Source organism: Phocoena sinus, chromosome 3 (genome assembly GCF_008692025.1).
Source record: "Phocoena sinus isolate mPhoSin1 chromosome 3, mPhoSin1.pri, whole genome shotgun sequence".
NCBI lineage: Eukaryota > Metazoa > Chordata > Mammalia > Artiodactyla > Phocoenidae > Phocoena > Phocoena sinus.
In genome coordinates, this window is record NC_045765.1 from 70564639 (window position 1) to 70590994 (window position 26356).

Sequence of the window (26356 nt, forward strand, 5' to 3'; positions counted from 1 at the left end):
AGACTATATTACAAAGTTACAATCATCAAAACAGTATGGTATGGGCTTCCCTGGTGGCACAGTGGTTAAGAGTCCGCCTGTCAATGCAGGGGACACAGGTGTGAGTCCTGGTCCGGGAAGATCCCACATGCCATGGAGCAACTGAGCCCATGCACCAAAACTACTGAGCCTGCGCTCTAGAGCCCGTGAGCCTAGAGCCCATGCTCTACAACACGAGGAGCCACTGCAATAAAAAGCCCACACACTGAAACGAAGACCCAGTGCAGTCAAAAATAAATTAATTAAAAAAAAAACAACATAGTATGGTATTGGCACAAAGACAGAAATATAGATCAAAGGAACAGGATAGAAAGCCCAGAGATAAACCCACGCACCCATGGTCACCTAATCTATGACAAAGGAGGCAAGAATATACAGTGGAGAAAAGACAGTCTCTTCAATAAGTGGTGCTGGGAAAACTGGACCAGCTACATGGAAAAGAATGAAATCAGAACACTCCCTAACACCATACACAAAAATAAACTCAAAATGGATTAGAGACCTAAATGTAAGATCGGACACTATAAGACTCTTAGAGGAAAACATAGGCAGAACACTCTTTGACATAAATCACAGCACTATCTTTTTGGATCCACCTCCTAGAGTAATAAAAATGAAAACAAAAATAAACAAATGGGACCTACTCAAACTTAAAAGCTTTTGCACAGCAAAGGAAGCCATAAACAAAATGAAAAGACAACCCACAGAATGAGAGAAAATATTTGCAAACAAAGCAACCGACAAGGGATTAATCTCCAGAATTTACAAACAGCTCATGCAGCTCAATATGAAAAAAACAACCCAATCAAAAAATGGGCAGAAGATCTAAATAGTTCTCCAGTGAAGACATACAGATAGCCAAAAAGTATATGAAAAGAGGCTCAGCATCACTAGTTATTAGAGAAATGCAAATCAAATCTACAGTGAGATATCACCTCATACCGGTCAGAATGGCCATCATCAAAAAGTCTACAAATAGTAAATGCTGGAGAGGGTGTGGAGGAAAGGGAACGCTACACTGTTGGTGGGAACGTAAATTGGCACAGCCATTATGGAAAACAGTATGGAGATTCCTTAAAAAATTAAAAATGGAGCTACTGTATGATCCAGCAATCCCACTCCTGGGCATATATCTGGAGAAAACCATAATTTGAAAAGATACATGCACCGAGTGTTCATTGCAGCACTATTTACAATAGCCAGGACATGGAAGCAACCTAAATGTCCATTGACAGAGGAAAGGATAAAGATGTGGTATGTATGTACAATGGAATATTACTCAGCCATAAAAAAGAATGAAATAATGCCATTTGCAGCAACATGGATGGACCTAAAGATTATCATACTATGTGAAGTAAGTCAGAGAAAGACAAATACCATGATATCACTTATATGTGGAATCTTAAAAAAAAAAAGATACAAATGAACTTATTTACAAAACAGAAACAGATGCACAGACATAGAAAACAAACTTATGATTACCAAAAGGGAAATGTTGGAGGGAGCGATAAATTAGGAGTTTGTGATTGACTTATACACACTACTATATATAGAATAGATGATCAACAAGAATATAAGCACAGGATTGTATAGCACAGGGAACTCTACTGAATATTATGTAACAACCTAAATGGGAAAAGAATTTGAAAAAGAATGGACATATGTATATGTATAACTGAATCACTCAGTTGTACACCTGAAACTAACACAACATTGTAAATCAACTATACTCCAATATAAAGTAAACATTAAAAAATAATAATAAATATCAGTATTAGATATGAAATCATTTCAAGTGTTTTTTTGTTTTGTTTTTTGTGGTATGCAGGCCTCTCACTGTTGTGGCCTCTCCTGTTGCGGAGCACAGGCTCCGGACACGCAGGCTCAGCGGCAATGGCTCACAGGCCCAGCCGCTCCATGGCATGTGGGATCTTCCCGGACCGGGGCACGAACCCGTGTCCCCTGCATCGGCAGGTGGACTCTCAACCACTGCGCCACCAGGGAAGCCCCTCATTTCAAGTTTTAAAATGGAGAGTAGATTGGGAGGAAGTGGCAGACAGTGCCTACCACTGAAGAAATTTATGCAACTTATGAAGGATAAGAGCTAATGCAATGGTTATTAATTACAAGGCATTACCAAAGTTAGTAATGAAAAGATGGAAGCCTGTGAGCTGTTGATAGGGCATTTCTTCTGGAGAAATGAGTGATTAATTATCAGAGCATAATTTCATTATAATTGTTATGTTTCTTAAGAAATATCCATGCAAAAATTTATTACTTTGAGTAAATTGATTTTTAAGTTATGTTCATATGTGTATGTTGACAGACATCGTTTTCACTGTTTGAGGTGGTTTTTTAAATGTAAGAAAATAATCTGAACAAAACCCCCCCAGTTCATGGACTGAGACTCTTAAAAAAACGTTCAGTTTAAAAGGCTCCCACCCAAGCACCCCTCCTTCCTAACATACGCATTCTCATACACTTTTGCTATCTTCTGGATTTTTCCTTTAATTCATTGTTTTCTGTTTACCCTTTTTTCCTAAGTGTTTTCTGCCTTCTTGCCTAAAAAGCATTGGCAAAGTAATTTTAACTATTTGTGCCTAATAAAAGTTCAGATGCCTCTTTTCTCTTAAATTACTGTAAGTGAATTAAGAAGAAAAGAAAACATGGTGTTAAATTCCTGGTTCAACTCCAGACTTCTACTTCATGAAAGAAAATAGTCTCATTCTTTCAGTACAGTAACCTTCATTGCAGACCACTTCTATTCCTTATCCCACAGACTTTCTGCTTTAGAAACAACACTAAACATATTTCAAGGTCACTAGGAATCACTGATGTTCTACAGACCACATTTGAGATGCAACACTTTAAGAAGAAATTTAATAGACCTTGCGATTACCGTAGTGAATTGTGTTCTGCCACTGTTTTTGGAAGATCAAAATTAATACCTTCATCAAATAGGCACAATTTATATGTGTGAAAGTTACTTCAATTTTTTTCCTAAAGCTTTTTATTAAAAACACATTGTATTTGAATGTAAAACTGGAATCCTCTATCTGCTTTTGTTCAGAGGATTGTTTGTGCAACTTCTTGTTTAAATTGGATTAGTACCATGTTAATTTTACATTGCCTCTGGTGAATAGCCACGGGGCTATAATCTCTGCCAGTAATTTGTCACAGCAAAATCCTCTGGAGGGCCATACAAAACATTTGTGTAGTACGGATTAGACGGCAAAAGCCATATCTTAGATTGTTAATAAATGTTAATGACAAAACCCAGCTGGTAAAGCTTGGAAATAAGACCTAATGCTCCGTGCCTGTTGCCAAAAGAATGTTTAAACAGACATTTCCATTACTCAAAGGTGACCCAGTATAGTCAATTTGTGAATTAAAAAAAATCATAATCTTCCAATTATTTGGAAAAAAATCTTTTCTTCTGATTCAAAAGCATAAAACCCTGTTTCCATGTTGTAAACTTTTTTGTTCTTGGGTAACTGGGTAGGCAACAGCTGTAAAATATAAATAAGTGTAACGTAAAATGGGTCCTAACTTAGAAGACAAGGAAACGATATCCATACAGTCTGGATTTGCTATCTTTGGTATGATGTATAACACTGACTTTAAAGAGTTCTGGTTGTTAGACATTTAAGGGGTAATTTAGTTTCTTTTTTTCCCATCTCCAAGTTAAGATTGTTACTTTACTGTGTTCTAAGTAGCATATTTATTTTAAAACATTTCTTGACACATTAGAATATAGTTATGGAGGAAGAATAACAGCCACTACTTTTTAAAAATAAATGAATCATTGTTAAAAGGTATGAATTTGTTGTTCTGGGAAATTTAAATTTCCCAGAAATTTATCATGTCTGATACATTAAAACTAGGTATGTTTGTTCACAGGACAGGAAACAGAACTAAGATTTTGGGTAGGATGTGAGTCCCTTACCATATTTGTGCACAGTAGATCTGTTTAAAACTAAGCTGATATATTTAGTTAAAACAACACAGACTTCATTGGCTGACATCAGCACTATCTTGTCCAGCCTCCTGCTTATCCACTCAGAGTAATTAATTTGATTAATTTACAAGTAATTTAGCCAAGGATGGGATGTAAATCTTTGTTTAAGAAAACAGTTGGAGGTCCAAGTCTTGGTTAAAAACTGTGTCTTGAAACCATCCAGGCCCTCCTACTGACTTGTCAGCTCTGGGTTATTTTCAGAAAACTTGACTTGAGCTCCTTAGTTTAGCTGTAAGTTTTTTCCCACAGACTTACATGGTATGTGTGAGTGGGAGAGTAAGTAGTGGCCACGTTTTAGCCGCTGTTTAGTCTAGTGTATGCATGTTTACATCTCCTCTCTGGATTTATAGGCAGCCAAGGCAAAATAAAGATTATACTCACTTGATTGAGGAGCCTTTAACCCAGAGCACCTGGCAGCAGAGAGGATTTCTTCCTCTAACCTCTAATTTTTGTGTGTGCATGTGTGATTATTATTAATGATATATACTTGATTAAAACTTCAAGGCATTTAAAGGCTTTTCTTATGTTTAAGGATTAAAATGTTTCAAGTTTTATAAAGTTAGTTTTATAAAATAACCTAAAATTAAATAATTGACCATTTTTTTCCTGTTTGCAATTATATTTGCTTAGTGTAAAAGAAATTCAAATTTTGCAGCATCATGACATAGAAAAGTAATAGTCACTGGTAACCTTATCACCTCCTCAGCCAGAGATAACAACTTGGTGTATCCTTGTCTGGATTTCTTTTCCTTTCTTTATTTTTTAATAATTACTCTTTAAATGAAATATATCGTACATTCCAAAGAGGGGGAAAAAAGAAGATTCTTCTGCACTTCAACCCCCACCTTCTAGTGTAAGAAACAGCATTATCAGTGCTCCTTGTGCCTTTTCTAACCTGCATCCTCTCTGCAGGTAACTACTTTGCTGAATTTGGTATTTATTATTCCTTTGCTTTTCTTTATAAGCTTATAAGGTATTAAAAATATTGGTAAACAACAGTTTACTTTTGTATGTTTTTAAACTTTATATACATGGAAATATTCTGTTTGAATCATTCTTCTGTGACTACCTTGTGTGATTCAAAATTTAGCTATTTTGATGCAGTAAAGTTTATTTTATTGCTTTATAAAACTTAAACATATGAATATTCCAAGTTTTCTCAAAATAAGATAACAGTGAAATATTTTATACATTAAAATTTTTCTCTAGTGTTTAAATCTAAAAGTAGAACTTCTGGTCATAGGGTTCACTCATTTCTTCTGCTTCACTAAATGTTGTGAAATTACTTTCCAAAGTGGTTGTACAAATCTGCAGTTCCCAAGAATGGTGTATAATTGTTATTCTTCACACCATGTCTAACACTTGGCTGTTATCAGATGTATTAATTTTTTCCAGTTTGGTGGGTCTGAAATCATATCATTCTGTGGCTTAAATTTTCATTTCCCTGATTATTGACTTTGAACATCTTTTCATTTGTTTATTAGACTTGCATGTGGAATGTCTTATTGTCTTTTGCTCAACAGAAATAAATCAACAGATTTTGGAATCACCAGACACAAAGTTAGAGATAACTACTAGGAAATAGGTGATATGATGGAGAAATGTATTAGAGAAGTAGAACCTTTACAATCATATAGACATTCTGGAACTGAAAAGTATCACAAATGAATTGTAAGATTCAGTAGATGAATTAACAGCAGAACCAAGGATATGTGAACTGAAGATAAACCAATAAAAAGTGTCCAAACTGGAACAGAAGAAAGGATGGAAAATACAACAAAGAACCTAAGTGACATACAGGATAGGGTATATGAGACTGACTACTTTTTGTGTAGCCACAGACCCCTGTGTTAGTCTGTTTGGGCTGCTATAACCAAATAGCACAGACTAGATGGCTTATAAACAACAGAAATTTGTTTCTCACATTTCTGAAGGCTGGAAGTCTGAGATCAAAGTGTACACATGGTCAAGTCCTGTGTCGAGAGGGTCCACTTCCCCATTCATAAATGGCCATCTTTCCACTGTCTTCACATAATAGAAGAGCTAGAGAACTCTGCTGGGTCTCTTTTGTAAATAATTTAAAATAGTCAAACTACTAGAGCTCGTTAAAGAATTTGGTAAAGTTGCAGGATACAAAATTAATACACAGAAATCTCTTGCATTCCTATACGCTAACAATGAAAGATCAGAAGGGAAATTAAGGAAACAATTCCATTTACCATCACATCAAAAAGAATAAAATAGCCAGGAATAAACCTATCTAAGGAGGCAAAAGACTTGTACTCAGAAAACTATAAGATACAGATGAAAGAAATCAAAGATGACACAAAGAGATGGAAAGATATACCACGTTCTTGGATTGGAAGGATCAGTATTGTCCAAATGACTACCCAAGGCAATCTACAGATTCAGTGCAACCCCTATCAAATTACCAATAGCATTTTTCACCGAATTAGAACAAAAAAATTTACAGTTTCTGTGGAAACAGAAAAGATCCCAAATAGCCAAAGCAATCTTCAGAAAGAAAAACGGAGCTGGGGGAATCAGATTCCCTGACTTCAGGCTATACTACAAAGCTACAGTCATCAAAACGGTATGGTACTGGCCCAAAGACAGAAATATAGATCAATGGAACAGGATAGAAAGTCCAGAGATAAACCCATGCACCCATGGTCACCTAATCTATGACAAAGGAGGCAAGAATATGCAGTGGAGAAAAGACAGCCACTTCAATAAGTGGTGCTGGGAAAACTGGGCAGCTGCATGTGAAAGAATGAAATTAGAACATTCTCTAACACCATACACAAAAATAAACTCAAAATGGATTAAACACCTCAATGTAAGACCAGACACTATAAAACTCTTAGAGGAAAACATAGGCAGAAACTCACTGACATAACTCGCAGAAATACCTTTTCAGATCCACCACCTAGAGTAATGAAAATGAAAACAAAAATAAACAAATGGGACCTAATCAAGCTTTAAAGCTTTTGCACAGCAAAGGAAACCATAAAGGAAAAGACAACCCACAGAATGGGAGAAAATATTTGCAAACGAAGCTACTGACAAGGGATTAATCTCCAAGATATACAAATAGCTCATGCAGCTCAATATGAAAAAAACAACGCAATCAAAAAATGGGCAGAAGATCTGAATAGACAGTTCTCCAAGGAAGACATACACATGGCCAAACAGTACATGAAAAGAGGCCCAACATCACTAATTATTAGAGAAATGCAAGTCAAAACTACAATGAGGTATCACCTCACACTGGTCAGAATGGCCATCATTAAAAGGTCTACAAACAATAAATGCTGGAGAGGGTGTAGAGAAAAGGGAACGCTCCTACACTGTTGGTTGCAATGTAAATTGGTACAACCACTATGGAAAACAGTATGGAGGTTACTTAAAAAACAGCTACCATGTGATCCAGCAATCCCACTCTTGGGCATATATCTGGAGAAAACCATAATTCGAAAAGATATATGCACCGAGTGTTCATTGCAGCACTATTTACAATAGCCAAGGCATGGAAGCAACCGAAATGTCCATTGACAGAGGAAAGGATAAAGAAGATGTGGTACATATGTACAATGGAGTATTACTCAGCCATAAAAAAAGAATGAAATAATGCCCTTTGCAGCAACATGAATGGACCTAGAGATTGTCATACTGAGTGAAGTAAGTCAGAGAAAGAAAAAGATCGTATGATATCACTTATATGTGGAATCTAAAAAAAAATGGTACAAATGAACTTATTTACAAAACAGAAATAGAGTCACAGTTACAGAAAACATATGGCTACCAGGGGGAAAGGGGGAAGGAGGGGTAAGTTAGAAGTTTGGGATTGACATATACACACTACTATATATAAAATAGTTAACAAATAAGAACCTACTGTATAGAACAGGGAAGTCTACTCAATACTCTGTAGTGACCTATATGGAAAAAGAATCTAAAAAAGAGTGGATATATTTATATGTATAACTGATTCACTTTGCTGTAGAACAGAAACTAACATAACATTGTAAATCAACTGTAGTCCAATAAAAATTAATTTAAAAAAAATAGCCCCAAAGCAAAGAAAATATTTAAAGCCATGGATGAAGAGGGAAACGTTTCCTTCACAGGAGCAACAATGAGATTGACAGATGAACTTTCAACAGTAGTAAAGGAATTCATAGTGGAATAACATCCTTAAAGTACTGAAAAGAAGTAATGGCCCACCTAAATTGAGTATCCAGTGAAAATGTACTTCATTATTGAAAGCGACATAAGACTTTCAGACTAACAAAAATTGGGAGAAAACAATCACAGTATTTGTTGGGTTTAAAATATAGAGAATTAAAATTCATGGCAAATAATAGTACAAAAGATATGAAGGGATAAATAGAGTTAAAATGTTTAAAGTATGTTGCATTGTCTGTGAAGTTGTAAAGGTCCTAATTTCTATGTAAAAGAAGAGTAAAAATAAGCTGATAGAAGGGAAAAATAGAATGACATAAAATATTAGATAAATCTAAAAAAAGACAAAAGGAGAGAAGCAGAACATAAAATAGATGGAAAAAGTAGAAAATAGTAATGTGTAAAGATTGAAACCCATATATATCACCCATTTCTTTAAATATAAATGGACTGAATACCATTATTAAAGACATATTCAACTAAAACCTGAATTAAAAAAGCAACAGTATGTGACTTAAATATAAGGACACTTTAACTATAAGTACACAATGGTTGAATTTAAAAAGAGGGGAAATTGTATGTTACATTAATATTAACCCACAGAGCTTAGACTCTAGGGCAAGAGGCATTACTGTAGATTAAGAGAGTTTTCATAATCATAAAAGGGTCAGTCACCTAGAAGCTGACAACAGTTCTACACTGAGTGTTCCTGGTAACAGCCACAAATTTATATAAAGCAAAAATTAATAGAACTAAAAGGAGAAATGGACAAGCACATAATAATGGTAGATTTTACCGTAACTCTCCTGGGAACTGATAGAGCAAACCAACAATGGATAATAAGATTTAGATGACCTAACCATTGTTATATGTAGGATACTTCATCAAAAAAGTCCCAGGGGGTTTCCCTGGTGGTGCATTGGTTGAGAATCTGCCTGCTAATGCAGGGGACACGGGTTCGAGCCCTGGTCTGGGAGGATCCCACATGCTGCAGAGCAACTAGGCCCATGAGCCACAACTACTGAGCCTGCGCTCTGCAACAAGAGAGGCCGCAATAGTGAGAGGCCCGTGCACCGCGATGAAGAGTGGCCCCCACTTGCCATAACTAGAGAAAGCCCTCACACAGAAATGAAGACCCAACACAGCCATAAATAAATAGATAGCCAAGCATTTGAAGCCCTTTAAAAAATAAATAAATAAACAAGTCCCAGGATACACATCATTTTCTAGTGCACTGGAACATTTAGCTAAATTGCTCATATGCTGAATCGAACAGCAATTCTAAACAAATTTCAGAGGATTGTAACTCAGAATATGTTCTCTGAGCACAGTGAGATTAAGCTAGAAATTAGTAATAAAAAGATAATAAGTATCCCCCATGATTGAAATAGTACACTTCTTCTAACCCATGGCTAAATTGGAGACCACAAATGAAATTAGAAAATGTCTTGAACTAAATATTTAAAACATGTAAAGACATGAGCTTTAATGACAATTGTGCTTAAGGAGATTCATAGCCTCAGGTTCACTTGAAAAATATCAATAAGAAAAGCATGAAATCTATTCTCTAAATATCCCTTTCAAACAGTCAGTAAGCAAATAGGAAATTAGGAGGAAGGAAATAATCAAAATGAGTAAAAATTGATGAAATATGGGGAAAATGTACAGCAAAATCAACAAAGTTGGCAAAGAGTGTTCAAGGACCAAAACAATAGGCAGTAACTCCCAATATCAACGTTTAAAAAAATGGGACAGGGCTACAGATCCACAGACATTTAAGGACATAAGAGAATGGTATGAAACTTTTATGTGAATATGAGACACAGAACTCACAAAACCAATACAAAAAGAAACATAATAGAAGTAGTCATATAGTTATTAGAGAAATTTAATATGTAATGAAAAACCTTCACCAAAAGAAGGCTCCAGACCTAAATGGCTTCACGTTTCAATTTTAGTAAACATTTTAGAAAGAACTAACACTAATCTTACACAAACTGTTTCAGAAACTGTGAAGAGAGAATACTTCTCACTTTTTAAAAAAGAGACCAGCATTATCTTGATCCTAAAATCTGACAAGGACATTATAAGAAAATTAATTGGCCAATCTCATGAACATAGATATAAAACTTGTAAGCATCACAACTAAGTTTATTTACGAAACAAAGGGGAAGTTGACTATTTACCCCCTTAAAAAATAAAGGAGGACTTCCCTGGTGGCGCAGTGGTTAAGAATCCGCCTGCCAATGCAGGGAACACGGGTTCGAGCCCTGGTCCGGGAAGATCCCACATGCCACAGAGCAACTAAGCCCGTGTGCCACAACTACTGAGCCTGCACTCTAGAGCCCGTGAGCCACAACTACTGAGCCCACGTGCCGCAACTACCGAAGCCCGTGCGCCTAGAGCCCAAGCTACGAAACTCGGAGAAGCTACTGCAATGAGAAGCCCACAACTAGAGAAAGCCCGCACGCAGCAACGAAGACCCAACAACAAAGACCCAATGCAGCCAAAAATAAATAAATTTATAAAAGAAAAAAAAATAAAGGAGAAGAAATCAAATGCTCCTATCAAAAATGCAGAAAAAGTCAGTACCCATTCATAGTAACAATTCTTAGCAAACTAAGAATGTAGGGGAAATTTCTTAATCTAATAAAACCTACCAAAAAATATTTCTTAAAGGTTTTCCTCTGAGATCAGGAATGAGAGAAAAATACCCTCTATTATCATATCTTAATATTGTACTAGAGGTTCTATCCAGTGTAACAGGCGGAAAGGGTCTATCATCTGGAAAGGAAAAAGTAAAACTGTTGTCATTTGCAGATGACAGTTGTTATGTACATAGAAAACCAGAAAGTATCTACAGATGACCTATTAGAATTAATAAGTGAGTTTAGCAGGCTTGCTGGAAACAAGATGAGTATGTAAATATCAATTTTAATTCTCTATACCAGAGGCAGAGAACAGAAAATTTTAAACTCTGCCATTTGCAGTAGCATTTAAAAACTTGAAACTCCTAGGCGCACATTCCAAGAAAGATGCTACTCAGTATATAGAGAAGTATAAAATATTGTTAGACAAAATTAAAGAAGACCTGAATAATTGGAGAGGTAAACTATGTTCACTGTTTGAAGAATTAATATTGTAAAGATAATGGTTTTGGCCAAATTTGATTTGTAGATTCAGCATAATCATAAGCAGTTCCAGCAGGCCTTTTTTTTCAACCCTAGAAGTTGATACTTATATGAAAACACACAAGTCAAGAATAAGAATTTTGAAGACAGAAGACATACTATCAAATATCCAGAGTTATTGTTACAAAAGTTACAGTAATTAAGACAGTGAAGTTTAATGGAAGGATAGAGAGTCCAGAAACAACTCATATATAAAAGGACAGAGGTGATGTATAACAGGTGACACTGCCAAGCAGTGGGGGAAAAAGTTGTTTTCCAGTAAATGTTGCTAAGTCAATTGGAGCTCTATATGCGGAGAAGAAGAAACTTGATCTCACCATACACAAAACCAATTGTATATGAGTTTTTGATAAATGAAGCTTCAAGAGGGTAATGTAAAGTAGTGTCTTCAAAACAGGCACATAGGGACTTCCCTGGTGGCACAGTGGATAAGACCCCACGCTACCAATGCAGGGGGTCTGGGTTCGATCTCTGGTCAGGGAACTAGATCCCACATGCATGCCGCAACTAAGACCCCATATAACCAAATAAATAAATAAAAATTAAAAACAAAAAACTGAGGCAGACAAAAAGATAAATTTGGACCATATTAGAATTAAATAAAATATTTACAATTTAAATAATTGACAAAGGATTTATCCAGTATATGTAAAGAACCACACACATATCAATAAGGAAGGATGGACTGCCAAGTAGAACAAAAGGCCAAATGGTTGAACAGGAATTTTACGGAATAAGAATGCCATTAAAAATATTAAAATACGTTCAACCTCATTAGTATTTGAAAAAATGCAAAATAAAATCATGAGATACCACTGCATAAGTTATCAGAACGGTTTAAATGAAAAAAGAAACAACTGACATTACCCAGTTTTGGCAAGAGTATAGAGCACTGGAATGCTTACATGGGAGTGTAAATTAGTACTACTACTTTAAAAACAGACCATATTTACTAATATTGAAATTCTTAAACCCAATGACCCAGCACTTTGAATCGCACGTATATACGTAGTAGAAATGCATACAAAAGTCCATGAATGTACGATAATGTTCACATCAGCTTTAAAATACAAAACTGGAAACTTAACGCAAATGTCCCTCGGCAGTGGAATGGAAAGACTGTATATTCATCCAATAGAATGCTAAGTAGTACTGTGAATCATCAACTACACATAATACGAACAGATCTGAAAAAATGTTTAGCGAAAGAAGCCAGACATAAACTTACATTGTACAGTTCCACGTACACAAAGTTCAAAGCAGTGAAAACTTATTCATGGTGTTAGAAATTAGTCCTGTCTTTGGTGAAGGATGAGTGGTCAGTGACTTGGGCGGGAGCACAGAGGGGCTTCTGGGGTTATGATAATCTCCTGTTTCTTGTTCTGGATGGTGGTTATGTGAGTAGTTCACTTTGTAAAATTTGACCAAAGTGCACGTTTATGATTTGGTAGTTTTGTTATTATTCAGTAAATGCTTCTTTTTTAAAAAAGATGATATTACCTATTGACCTAAGCTTTCCCATTTAGGGGTTCTGTCCTAAAGAAAGAAAAGCACTTCTGGTCCCTAAGGAAATATATAGAAAGATTCATGAGCTAACTATGTTAGATGACAGGATGTCTTACTGCAGCATTCCAAAATGTCTGTTATTGAGAGAGTGGTTGACTAAATCATGGAATATCCATTGTGTGGAATGTCACACATTTATATAAAAGAAATTTTATCATGTGCATAGATTTCTATGTAAGCCTTGAGAAAAGAGTGGAAAGGCATATTATCTCTTGAGGTAGGAGTGGAGTTACTAGTACAGGGACAGTTATTGAATCTTAGCACCTCTTTGTATAATTTGTATTTTGTATAATTAATTTGTATAATTTACCATCCTTTATATAATTGTAATTTCTTAGATAATTTTGTATAATTAACCATTTCTTAAATACTACTCTTACCATTGGTCCTGTGGCAACTCATTGTGTTGATAGCAGACTCTTTCTTGCCTCTAACTACTATTAGATCTTACGATATTTAGCTAACCTCAGTCACTGATTGGGCCATGAGTGGTTATTGGCTTATAACAAGAAGGGAAATCACAGAAAAGTTTGTAAAGGGAACCTGGGCTTTCTAGATAATAGAATCTGCAGTGTGTGGCTCTATCATGGGTGCTGTCAAGGAGGATTATAATCATAAGTCAAAGTCATATAAATATATTTATTCCTAACATTAGAGATCTGGCTTGTTTCTTTCAAGCGGGAGCAAGAAAGTCAAATGGCTCGACTTAAAAAACAGCAAGAAGAGTTGGAACAGATGAGACTACGTTACTTGGCTGCTGAGGAAAAAGATACAGTAAACACCGAGAGACAAGAATTGTTGGATATAAGAAATGAACTGAACAGGTATAATAACTAAGAAATTACTTTTTTTTCCATACAAAAACTAAAGTTCAAATAGGACAACTTTTTATTTAGTCATTGGTCTAGGGAAAGTACAACATCAGGTCTTTCAAGAATAAGGTACATCATATATAAAATGTAGCTGAGTTATACAATAGAAAATCTTTGCCAAAGACCATTACTCTTAACAGTTTTTTGCCATGAACGTAGCCGTATTTAGCTTTTTTGTTTCCACTCATAGCATTAGTACTTTAAATTTTATTCCTGTGTGACTATTTTAGGATTATTGCTACTATTTCAAGGTAATTGATTATACTGAATTTTTAATTACATAAAGTAAAAAAAAATTCAAATATTGTTATATTCTTAATGTAAGTAATACAGAATATAGCTCTTAATTATTGCCCTGTGTGTCAGCAGCTATTTTAAATGCCTTATATGCCTATCTCCACTTTTTTTTAATCCTCGAAGCAACTTTTTGAGGAAGATATTATCCCCATTTCGAGATGAAGAAACCAAGGATTAAAGAGATTTATGTACCCTTTCCAAGGTCACACAGCTAGTAAATCGGGGAGCCAGAGTTCATATCTGATTCCAGAGGTTGTATTTTTAACTACTCTGCAACAGTGGGCTTCTCTATAGTGTCATGTTCATCTTAGTTACAATTTCAAGTATTTGATGTTAGAAAAGTAATCATTAGGAAGCAGTATTTGAACAAATTACTGTCTTTTTAAGGGGAGTGTACAGGAAGACTTTCTAACTTAGTTTAGCAAGAGACTAGTATTTTTGTTGCAGCGAAGCATACTGTCTTAGCTCAGGCTGGCAGAACAAAATACCATAGATTGGGTGACTTAAACAACAGAAATTTATTTTCTCACAGTTCTGGAGGCTAAAAGTTCAAGATCAAAGTGCCAGCATGGTTAGTTTCTGGTGAGGACTGTCTTCCTGACTTGTTAGACAGCTGCCTTACCTCTGTGTCCTCACAAGCTCTACCGTGTCTCTTCTAATAAGTGCATAAATCTCATCATGACACCCCTGCTCATGCTCATCTAAACCTGATCATCTCCCAAAGGTTCCATCTCCAAATACCATCACATTTTGGGCTGGGGCTTTAAACATATGAATTTTGGGAGGACACAATGTGTACATAGGACATACATTTGACAGAAGAGCCCATGATATATCCCTATATAAATGGGGAAAATTCAGTCACTATATTAGGTGGGTTTGGAGCTGAATTACACCACTGCATTTAGAATATTAATGTATAAATATCAGTTGGAAAAGGTCAAGGTCTATAATGCATGCTGCAGGGCTCAATTCACACTATTATTCTCTTTTTGTTCAGCAAATATTTATTTGGTATCTACTATGTCATAGGTTTGGAAGATGTTACAAATTAATTTTAACATGTCCTTTGCCTTGCAAAATTTTGCTATTATATATAGCAATGTGTTTTAGTTTAGCAAATACATATTAAGTACCTACTGTTTGCTGAGCACTGTTTTGGGGGTTTAAACAAAGATAGCTATTTGCCGATAAGTCATATAAAATTAAAACTTATTATTAATGTCTTAATTAAGATTTAGGGAGAACTGAAACCAACAAGATTAAATACATTAGAAACAAAAGCAGAGTTCTCTGTATAAATTATAAGAAAAATCTCTCAAGTCATGGGCAAGACATAATAAAACAGTTGATGTGAGGAAGCCTAGGAAGGTTTAAGTGACTACTGCTAACAATGTGACTTGGCTGCCAAAGAGCCAGTGCAGTTAGGGACATTCATAGAAGGAGTGTTCAATACACACTGTGGTAAAACCACCTCTGGGTTGTTCTTACCAGTGTGCAGCAGACTTTAAGGGAAATCAGCTCCCTAGAGAGCTGCCAAAGGAATGTGACCAAAAAGTGGTTAGGAGAGTGAGGGATATTAATTTGTAGAGAAGTCTTGGGCAAAGTATTAGAAAGTTCTCTTCAGATATCTGGAGGGCTACCATGTTAAAAATAATTCAGTAGGATTTCCTCTTGAACAGAATCATAGCCAGTTATTGGAGAGTAAAAAGGCACATACTGAGTTCAATATAAGAAGGAACTTTCTAACAGCAATTCTAAAAGCAGTAGGTTCCTAGTGACACGAAGCTGGGTGAGTGGAGTCCATACATAGTGTTTGTCAGGGAAGTAAAGTTTCCTTTGATAACTTTATGGACTTCTTCAGCCACAGGGTTCTAAAATCCTGTTGTGATCATGAATGTTGATTGCATTTTAGTAAAGACTTGATAGGGATAATCTCTCAGTTGTGTAAAAATTTCATTTGTCCTTCATGCATAAACAGATGAACAGGGAAATGGTTGAACTTCCTGGTACATAGTCTGGCACTGTGTGTCATTAATCTCCCAAGAGGACCTATTCCTCCAAGAGAGCTGTTGTAAGAGTTAGAGTAGGGGAAACAGCTATTCAGAAATCTTCTCTTACTCATCCCCATGTGTTGCTCAATTTTACTAGTGTCCCATTAATCACTTGATTTCCACCCCAGTCTCAAAGCACAGGGCCCTCACTATTTAGGGTTTTTTTTCTTAGAACAGAGAGAGGTATTTGGTGTCCTTTTTGGACTGTATACCTCAGTTTCTTGTTCTTTTGTGAGGGATCTTAGGAGTCAGTTCAGGTTTCAGAGAGGTATATGAACAAACAAGACTGTACACTCCCAGTGCTCCTTGTCTGTCGGGGCAGGACACTCTCCTCCCAGGCTCTTCCTCCCTCTCCCCCCAAACGCCATGTGTAATTTGAGAAGGGAATTTGGTTTCCATTGGCTTACTTACCATGAAGACCATCTAGAAGCAGGGGCTTAGACTCAATTGCTTTTTTATCTTATTTATAAAGACAAAGGTTAGGAGTAGTTGCAAATTAAATATTTTCGTAGCCAGTTACGTAGAGTATAAAGTTATGTCTTAGTTGTAGTTCCAAATTAAATTAAAACCTACTCTGTGTCCAAACTTAGTATGCTTACTAAGTGATAGTAATGCTAAGTATACTTCCCATTTTCAAGGTAAAGTGATTGATGATATTCCATTGTAAAGACCCAAATCCCAGGCTGGCACCTGCTCCCCTTTCTTCATCTCTTAGATAAGATCATCATGCATATAACTTGAAGCTATCCATACAGTCTCTTAAAATGTACATGCCCTTTGAACCAGGCATTCACATCTATAGAATATCACTTTCTATGAATACTTAGTAATATAAGCTCCATAATAATGGGAACTTTTCTTCTTGATTCAACTGCAGTATCCCCCAAACCTAGCACTGTTTAGTAAAAGTAAATATTTGTGGGATGAATTTAGAAGAAAATTTTATGTTCAAAAAACATAACAAAAGTTTAATAACAACCTAAAGATCAATAATAATGATATAGGAAGATATTCATTATAGTAATAAGTGATACATATAATGTACAGAATTGCCTATATAGTTTTCTAAAAAGTTAGCAATACTGTGTTTAAAATACATGCATTTTTAAATTGAGAATACAGAAACTTATTACTCAGATTGGTTATCTCTGGTTAATAAGATTGTGATGATTTTCTTTTCTACACATTCCCCAAATTTCTACAGTTTTCATGTATTTTATAATTAGAAAAACAAGTATTGTTTTTAAAACTGTCTTTTATAAGTGCCCTAACTCTGCCCAACCAAGTGGTTTTTGTTTTCTTCCTGAAAGTGTTACTAAAAAATGTATTTTACCACTAAATCATTTTGTTTTTAAGTGGTGGTGTTAACCGAAAACCAAAAGAGTGTTTGTTGCTTGCTAGAGTGGCATGCGTTCTTGACTTCTCAGGTTAAGGCAACAAGAACAAAAACAGTACCAGGATTCCAGAGAGATTGCGAGTGGAAAAATGGATGGCCCACATGGCAGTGCATTGGAAGAAGGTTTGGATGATTATTTGACTCGCCTCATAGAAGAAAGGGATACTTTGATGAGGACGGGTGTGTATAATCATGAGGATCGAATAATAAGTGAACTTGACCGACAGATCGGAGAGATTTTGGCAAAAAACAATGCCAGTAATTAATAACATTTGGAAAATCTTTACAGAGACTCCAGGTCTGAATTTTAATTTAATAGTAAAGCCTTCAAAAGAAGGGAAAATGGATGTTTTACAATGCAATTTTCAGTTTTTTATAAGCAAAATTTTGTATGTTATTGTATAGTATTTATTTGATTTTATTTACTTTATGCTACCTCTCCCACTCTGGTTTATTTGTAATTGCGTTTTATATTCTCATTTTTAATGACTTTTCAGTGTTTCTCATAATTTATAATTTCATGGCTAACTTTCAGAACAGCTTTTCACTAAATTTGTTCTCAGAGAAATGACTGTAGTAATTTCCAGTTACATAATTTTTTATGTTGAGCCAAAAGAGTACATGTTGCACTTTAAAAATGCTGTCCTGTTCATTTGAATAGAGGTATCTTAAAAGTTGAGACCACTTGTAAATGCAACTAGTTTTATTTAATTCATTTTAGATGAGCTGTCTGTTTTAACTTGTAACATTTGCAGGTGACAAGTTCGAAAACAGAAAGCAGGATCAGTGCAGAGAAGCCATTTGTGATCTATTGAGTGACAAATTAGTCATTTATTTAAATAAAGTTAATACAGATTAAACTTGTTTCAACAGCTATTGAATTTTCAATTTTTTAGTATACTCTTAACTTTTAAGAATATGAAGTAATAGCTTAGTAAGTTTTCTCTGTCAGTCTCCTGCTCAAGATTGCATTGTTTTCTTTTGTTAAAAATAGAGATTTCATTTTCCAGTAATAGTAATACTAGTTGTTAATGTAAACCCTCTGTAATAAAACATGGAGACAGATGCATAAACGCTTTAGCTAAGAAAGTAGAGTGAAAACCTACTATTTTTGACTCCCCCTGAATTTAATCAGTCTTTTACAAAAGAACATGAGATTAAGCCATTGGATTTATGTAGTGCCATGTCAGTATAAATTTTTAAGAATTCCTTTACATCGTATTCTTCAGAGCCAACATTTGCCCTCAAAGCAACACTTTCCACTTCCTTTTACAGGGTACTAAAAAGGTTTGATTAGCAAATTCACAGATTAGGTGAGCTTTGAAATATATGTAGTTTAAAATTTCTTACTTCCAAATATAATAAATTTTAAGTATATACTTTAAGAAATATGTACTATTTACTGATAACTTCCACAAAAACAGAATAGGCTATTTGGTGACACTAAATTTTCTGTTGTTTTCAAGGTGGTATATTTCTTGTTTGGGAAATTAAAGTCCCTACATGCTTTATATGTTTCTTTCCTCCCCCCTTTTTAACAAGTATTAATCTGAAAACAACCCAAGAGTAAATAGAGAAATTACTGAGAGAATAATGAATATGTGAATTATAGCAAGAATGTGAAGTATTAATTATGGCTATATATTTTCTCTCATTGATTTTTGTGCCACATGGATGGAACAGAAGTATTCTTTTTATTTGGGAAGGTCTTGGGGAAATATTGTGACTGTGCCTTCAATTGCACTGTGTGCTGCATGTGACTGTTTTCAGACACTAGAGGGGGCCTTAGATTTAAAGAAACAAAAAGGACGTTTCTAAAATGGACGTGCGGTTTGCCTTCTCTAATCTTTTGGCTATGTATTTCATTAAATAAAAATGACACTTGTATGCATCTTTGAGTTTGAGCAGTCTTACTTTTTTGTTAAACGGATCGGGCAAGTGCTTGGCACTTCCTGGATCAAGTTACTTTGTATTTTTGGTTTTTAGGTGCTTACATTGCAGATAGACACTTTTATATGTTCTAAAATTGATTGGGAGACTCTGAAATTTTAACACCTTTTTGTGGTCCTGTAGCAACAGACATTTCATTTGTAAGTGGCATTTACCGTATTTATACTGATTGCTCTTACTGAATTATCATCGGTGCCTGGGAGTTGAGTTATGACCATAGTAGAGAGACGAGTGAATGACCAAGTGAGTAGGTGAGTGAATAAGAAGTTTCCTCAGTACTATATGTAACAGCAGACCTTTCGTCAGGTATTTTCATGTGAAACAAAGTTTACCTTTAAAACGTTTGTGATTCCTTTTCACGGAGAAAGCCTAGTTCCATGTGTAAGGCTAGCACATACTGCGCGGAAGGTGTATTACTACGTCTTCCCGGTATGTGTGGTGCCATGTCTGTATAAATTGGAAGAGTTCCTTTACAGGTATATCCCAGTGATTTCTATATAGACTTGGGATCCTGTTGCTTCCAGCAGGTGTGGAAGTTTTGAGTATGATTTAAGGATGTATTAAGGCACTGCATGAACGATTTAAGATTACAACAGGCAAGTCTGATCAGATGACTTTCTCATCCACTTACTGCTCTGTCCAGATACGTCCCAGCCCGAATCTGAGTCCTCAGATTGCCCCAGTACATATTGCTTGTTCTCAGCCACCTCAGAATGGACTGACTGACCTGGTTCTTCCAGTCTATAAAAAGGGTTCCCTGGTAGCTATGGATGGACTTTGAAAATTTGGCCTCTCACTACCATTGTGTCTGGCTTGACTGAATACCTGACTTGACTTTTTGATTGATACAATTCACATACCATAGGATTCACCATTTTAAAGTATGCACTTCCGTGATTTTTAGTATATTCACACGGTTGTGCAGCCATCATTGCTATCTAATACTGAAACGTTTCCACCATCCCCTAAAGAAGCACCACACTCATTAGCAATCATTCCCCCTTTACCCCTCTCCCCAGCCCTTGACAGCCACTTAGCTACTTTCTGTCTCTGTGGATTTGCCTATTCTGGACATTTCATATAAATGAAATTCCAAATTTGATCCTAAAATTGGAAACCTTAAGTATTTTTGTATGCCCAGCTTCTATGGTATATAGCATTTTATCAGATGTTAAATTAAATGAAACAGATGCAGAAGGCCCAAATAAGGGTATAACATTTATCAATCAGTTAGTATAGCTCAGCTGTTCTATTATCCATTACCTAGTAAAGCAGTGACCTAAAATAGAGAACGGTAGATAATGTTCTGCCGTAACACCTCTGAGCAGTCCTCTTATGCTGGAAATGGATTATTGATACAGGGCATGTGTCGTGCCACTGGTATCCTATCAAAATTGCACACTTTCCCACGTGATTTCTAGAGTGGGGATAAGGAGAAGCATGGTTAACTAGAATAGAAGGTCCATGAGGACAGAGGTTAGGTCTGTGTTACTTTCTGCCATTTGCCAGGACTAAAATAGTGGCTTCCCCAGGTAGGTACTCAATAGTTGCTGCATTCATGAAGAAAAAATAGTGTATGGTCTGCCAGTCAAAATAGACATAAAAATTAATGACTGAGGTACTGGGAGAATGCGCTTTCCTGGCCTCACTGACCCGGCTCTGTTGAAACTGAGGGATTTGTTTGTTGGATTGTTTGGCTTTTATTTTTGTTTTTGCGGTATGCGGGCCTCTCACTGTTGCGGCCTCTCCCGTTGCGGAGCACAGGCTCCGGACGCGCAGGCTCAGCGGCCATGGCTCACGGGCCCAGCCGCTCCGCGGCATGTGGGATCTTCCCGGACCGAGGCACGAACCCGTGTCCCCTGCATCGGCAGGCGGACTCTCAACCACTGCGCCACCAGGGAAGCCCTGTTTGGCTTTTTAAAAGTATGCTTCAATTGCATTGAGACAGAAGGTACAATAGAGGTTACCTGGGAGAGGGGGTGCAGGAATTGGGGAGTTACTGCTGAATAGGTACAGAGTTTCTGTTGAGGATGATGATAGTGGAAATGGTTGCATTGTGAATATATGTAACGCCACTGAATTGTACGCTTAAAATTGTTAAAATTTTGTGTTATATAAAATGTATATAATTAAAAAAACAATTTATACAGTTTAAAAAGTTTGCTTCAGATTTGCCTACCCAGTGTTTAAATACTAAAAGGGTTTTTGCACATGAGCCTCCTGGCAAGCCATTTTTAAAGATACTATCTTTTCATTCCTTGATTGTAGGAGTGGATCAGATACTTCATTATACGTTTGTAGTGCCTTTGTTGGCAAATTCTGAAATTAGTGAAAATTAATGGCTACTTTTTCCATCCCAACCTCTAAAGGTAAAATTGGAGCATCCTTGAAACTTGGAATTGTAATGCCTTCATGTATTATAAAATTAAGGTCTTATTATCCTTTTAAAAAAGAATAATGACAAAATCAACACAAAACAGTACTGGTTATTTAATTTAGCAGGTAGTCCAGAACATGGACATAAATTTGAGTGAGAATTTTTCACAGTGGATTACTAGTTCCCTAAATTAGGCTTAATATCTTTTCGATTGAGATAGTCTGTTAGTTTGGTAGTCTGGTAGTTTGTTGCTACTGTGAGGTAGTCTTATTGTTGGTTGGTGGTCTTATTAATTGACGAAATGGTTTGCGTGGGAGGGCTGAATAAAGTCTGGGTGGATAATTTTTAACATGGTATGACTTGAAAATTCAAATCCGTCTTTGATATTTGTGTTTTGGCAACTGGGACAAAGGCCTCAGAACACAGACTTCCCAGCATGCACTTCTTCTGCCACCTGCCTTAGAACACAATCTATGTATCTTCCTATCCGATGGGCCCTCGGCTTCTGTGACTTGGCAGACAAAGACATAACTCCTCCATCTTGATGTAAATGTGGAAGTACAGACGGAAATGTTTAAGCACCTAAATTTTTCACTGAAACCAAAAGCACTAGAGTGCTCACTGATTTTGTTATATAACCTCTATTTGGCATCAAATTAGAACCCACTATTGTTAGGAATGTAACAGTAGAAGGGCTGCTATATACTTAAATCTCATTTTATTTGCTTCTCTGGGGGTTGTCTTCATGTTTTCATTAGAAATGTTTTTACAGATGTAGGCTCTTCAGATATAAAGTTGCTGAAATAGAGACTCAGAAGTTTAGCTTTCAAATTGAAGGGGGCTGGAAATCTGTTTAGAAAGACTAATTTATAGATAAATAATTTACTGACTCTGATACGTTAATGTACAATAATCCCTAGAGGCTTTTAAAGATGTAGTCATTATATTCTTAGGATTTCTAAGAATGTTAAACCTGTCATTCATAACAGGAGAGAACTAAAATAGGGTCCATTTATAATTTCTTCTTGGAAACATTTCATCCACAAATTCACAGACAAATATTTTTTCTTTTCCAAATAGCTTATCTAATAGTTGGACAGCACAACCCTTTTCTTGATTAACATGTTAACTAGTCAAAAGCATGCAGATTCATTGGATGAGTGCTGAATTTTCCTCAATATTTTAGATTAAAACTTGGCCAGGGCAAATGAAATATTATTGCAAAATCCTACTTTGACATTATTGTAAATTTTAGTGAATGCCAACCCAATAGTGAGAGAGCCTATGCCTAGTAGATTTGCTCATTTTTTAAGCAAATTCTCATATTAATGAATAGATGGAGCAAGATGAAAAGCATTAAAGAACTCATTTCATTTCTGTGACTTCTTTCTGTAATCTGAAAAATTGAGAAAGATTTGGTTACTAAAATTTCCATCTGTTTTCTTGAGAGAAATTCTGAATTTCAAGCAAGGCTATTATTGCATTACTTGAATTCAGTTCAGATTGTATGCAAAGATGCCCTGAAAATGGGATGTCAAATCAAGAACTTGAGATATTAATATTCAGCACATATCTTGAGTCATCCTGTTTAGATTGGATGAGATAGTATAGTAGACTGGTGTAGTGCCCGGTTGTTGCCTCAAGGAAGGAACTTTCAATTCCTGATTTAGCTTCACTGTTGGCAGGTGAGATTAATGGTATTCTCTTGAAGGTTTCTGGCAGAAGTTTATTTAGGGAACCAACTGAAATTTGTAAAATTTGCACAAAGAGAATAAAGGTACCAAATAGGAAAGTTTTATAAATAGTCTTCAGAAGTGATTTAGCCCACAGACTTTTTTTCACCAATAAAAACTGTAATAGCCAGCCCACATTTGGCCTACCACCTCTCTCCCTGTTATCAATTCACACTTCTTTCTCTCTTATCTCCCTATGAATGTGTAAGTGTTTACTGGGAACAAATGACACCCAAAATTTGTCTGTAAAAGATTCTTTATAAACCCCGCAAAAAAGAAAAGGAAGAAAGAAAGAAGGAGAAAGAAAAACGAGGGAAAGAAAGAGTGGAAAGAAGAGCTCACACCTCAATTTTCCTGTGGTATACCTTTTCTTTTTCTTCCTAAAGTCTATAAAATTGTCAGGTGGGTTCACTGGTTCGATTACTCTTTACCCCTTATATTATCACTTGAACCTTAGTGTCACTGTCCAGATCTATCTGAATATGTCTATGAATCTAGCAGTATACGTACACATGAGAAGTAATTGTCAATCTAGTATATTCTGGCATGAATCTAAGCTTAAAATTTGGAGCACATGTGCAGTATTCATTTCAATGCTTCCTTCAATGTGTGTACATATTTAGCAATTGCTAGTGGCATGCTGTTCTACCAAATGAAAGAGAATAATCTGCCTGTTCCACAGAGATCAAGTTATAGATTTATATACATTTATTATATATAATATATATATACATACACACTACATGTAGGTGCTTTATGTAGTATACAGTTCTACATACAGTTGATTATTGAGCAATGCATGTGTTAGCAGTGCCAACCCTGGCAGTCAAAAATCCACCTGTAACTTTAGGACGACCCTCCTCCCTGCGGTTCTGCATCTGAAGATTCAACCACAGATCAGATCACATAGTTCTATAGTATATATTTGTATAAGTGGACCCATACAGTTCAAACCCATGTTGTTCAAGGGTCAACTGTAGTTATATATAAAGTATTACTATTGTTCTTCCTAGTATGTTATCTTGGAAAGAGATTATACCCTTCATGGTTATCTGGAAAAATTACAGGTGACAGTGCACCTCCAATCCCTTCATGTAATCAACAGCAAAGAATGACCAAAATAGCATTTCTGCATTTTCCTTCTCCTCGTCCTTTATCTACACTCACTGTTCTGTTTCTGATAGATTCTGTTACTATAAAGTAGAGTAAGCAACAAAGTTTCCAATCACAGCTTTATTAGTAGAAGCTTTGCTCATGCATGTTATTTTATATCAAGACTTTTTCTCAGATTTTGTAAGAGTATTTGGATACTAAATTTGATATTAAAAGTAGCATCAAACTTGTTTGAACCAGAGGAACAATTTATGTCATAAGCTACATCAGAGTAGTTGCTAGTCGCACTAAAACTTCGGAGGTAGGTATAGGGGGAGAATGAGAAAAACAAAAACAACAACAAACCAGTATGTTTATAAGCCTGTGCTCCCAAAGCTTAGCTAGCAAAGGGGTGTGTGTGTGTAGGCAAACTCAGCTGGAATCTAAGATGGCCTTAAAATCCATAGCGTCCAAAGCATTTCCATAGAACGTGTCAATAGCCAATTCTGGGTACGAGTGACAATAGCAGTCAAGTGAGAAAAAGCATTTGTCAAAATCCAACATCCATTCCTGATAAACACTCCCAGCAAACTAAGAATATAAGGGAACTTCTTCAATCTGATAAAGGACATCTACAGGACCCTATAGCTAACATACTTAATAGTAAAAGAGTGAGTGCTTTCCCAAGAGATCAAGAACAAAACAGTATCTCCTCTCATTATCTCTGTTCAAGACTGTATGAAAGGTTCATAGCCAGTGAAATAAGGCAGAAAAGAACCAGATAATGGAGTAGGAGATACCAGCCTTCATTACTCAAGAAAATATAACAAGTATGCAGCTATTCATGAATGAAAACAGCCCTGGGAGGACTCAAGAGTCCAATTAAGAGCCTATAGCAACACAGTGGAACCAAACAAGAATAACTGCATGACAAAGATCTCCGAGGAAATCAGCATAGCTGAGGTGTCCAGAGACAGCTAGGAACCAAAAAATTAAAAAGCTGAAGGTTATCGGTGTCAGCCACATGGCAAAGGCCACCACATTCCCCATGGCATGCTCTGTGGAGAATCCCAACAGACTTTGCCACTGAGGAGCTCAACAGCCCCCGTGACAGTATGGACTACTCCATTGTGTTTGTGCATATGAATCCCAATGGCCTGCTCCACAGAGAATACAAGCAGATTTCACTACTGAGGTAAGCAACAACCATTGCCATAATGGACCCCTCAGAGAGGAGATACTACAACCCCCCAAGAAAGAGTCTGGTGTCCTGGGACCAAGGATGCCACCCCTCCCACCAAGCCCCATACTTACCCCAGACCCCAGAGCCACAGCTGTTACGCATGTCCCAAAACTTCAGACCCTGACTGTGCATGTGCTCTTTGTGTGCCTGTTCTGTGTGTACCCACATCTTGGGCACTGGAGTCAACACCACTGAGGGCTAGGCAGTGCCCCAGATTCTGGAGTTACTGTCTCTACAAATGCACCCACTCTCCAGCTCCCAGCTCCTTGGCTGCTCAGCTTGCACCAACATCTCAGATACCAGAGCAACCACCACTGTGGGCAGCCAGTGCCCCAATCCCTGG

General features: G+C 36.3%; 1 protein-coding gene across 5 annotated transcripts in view; it reads left to right on the forward strand.

Annotated features, from left to right (window-relative positions):
* The window catches only part of CEP120 (centrosomal protein 120), an 80165-nt gene extending 60649 nt beyond the window's left edge, over nucleotides 1–19516 (forward strand). For 3 of the 5 annotated variants that reach the window (XM_032626596.1, XM_032626595.1, XM_032626597.1), the window contains exons 19-20: nucleotides 13678–13823; nucleotides 17650–19511. In XM_032626596.1, the coding sequence (XP_032482487.1) occupies nucleotides 13678–13823; nucleotides 17650–17884 (381 nt within the window). In that variant the 3' untranslated portion in view covers nucleotides 17885–19511. Of the gene's footprint in view, nucleotides 1–13677; nucleotides 13824–17649 lie in introns of all 5 variants that reach the window. The other 2 variants (XM_032626594.1, XM_032626593.1) reach the window with 1 other exon arrangement.
* The last annotated feature ends 6840 nt before the right edge of the window (nucleotides 19517–26356 follow it).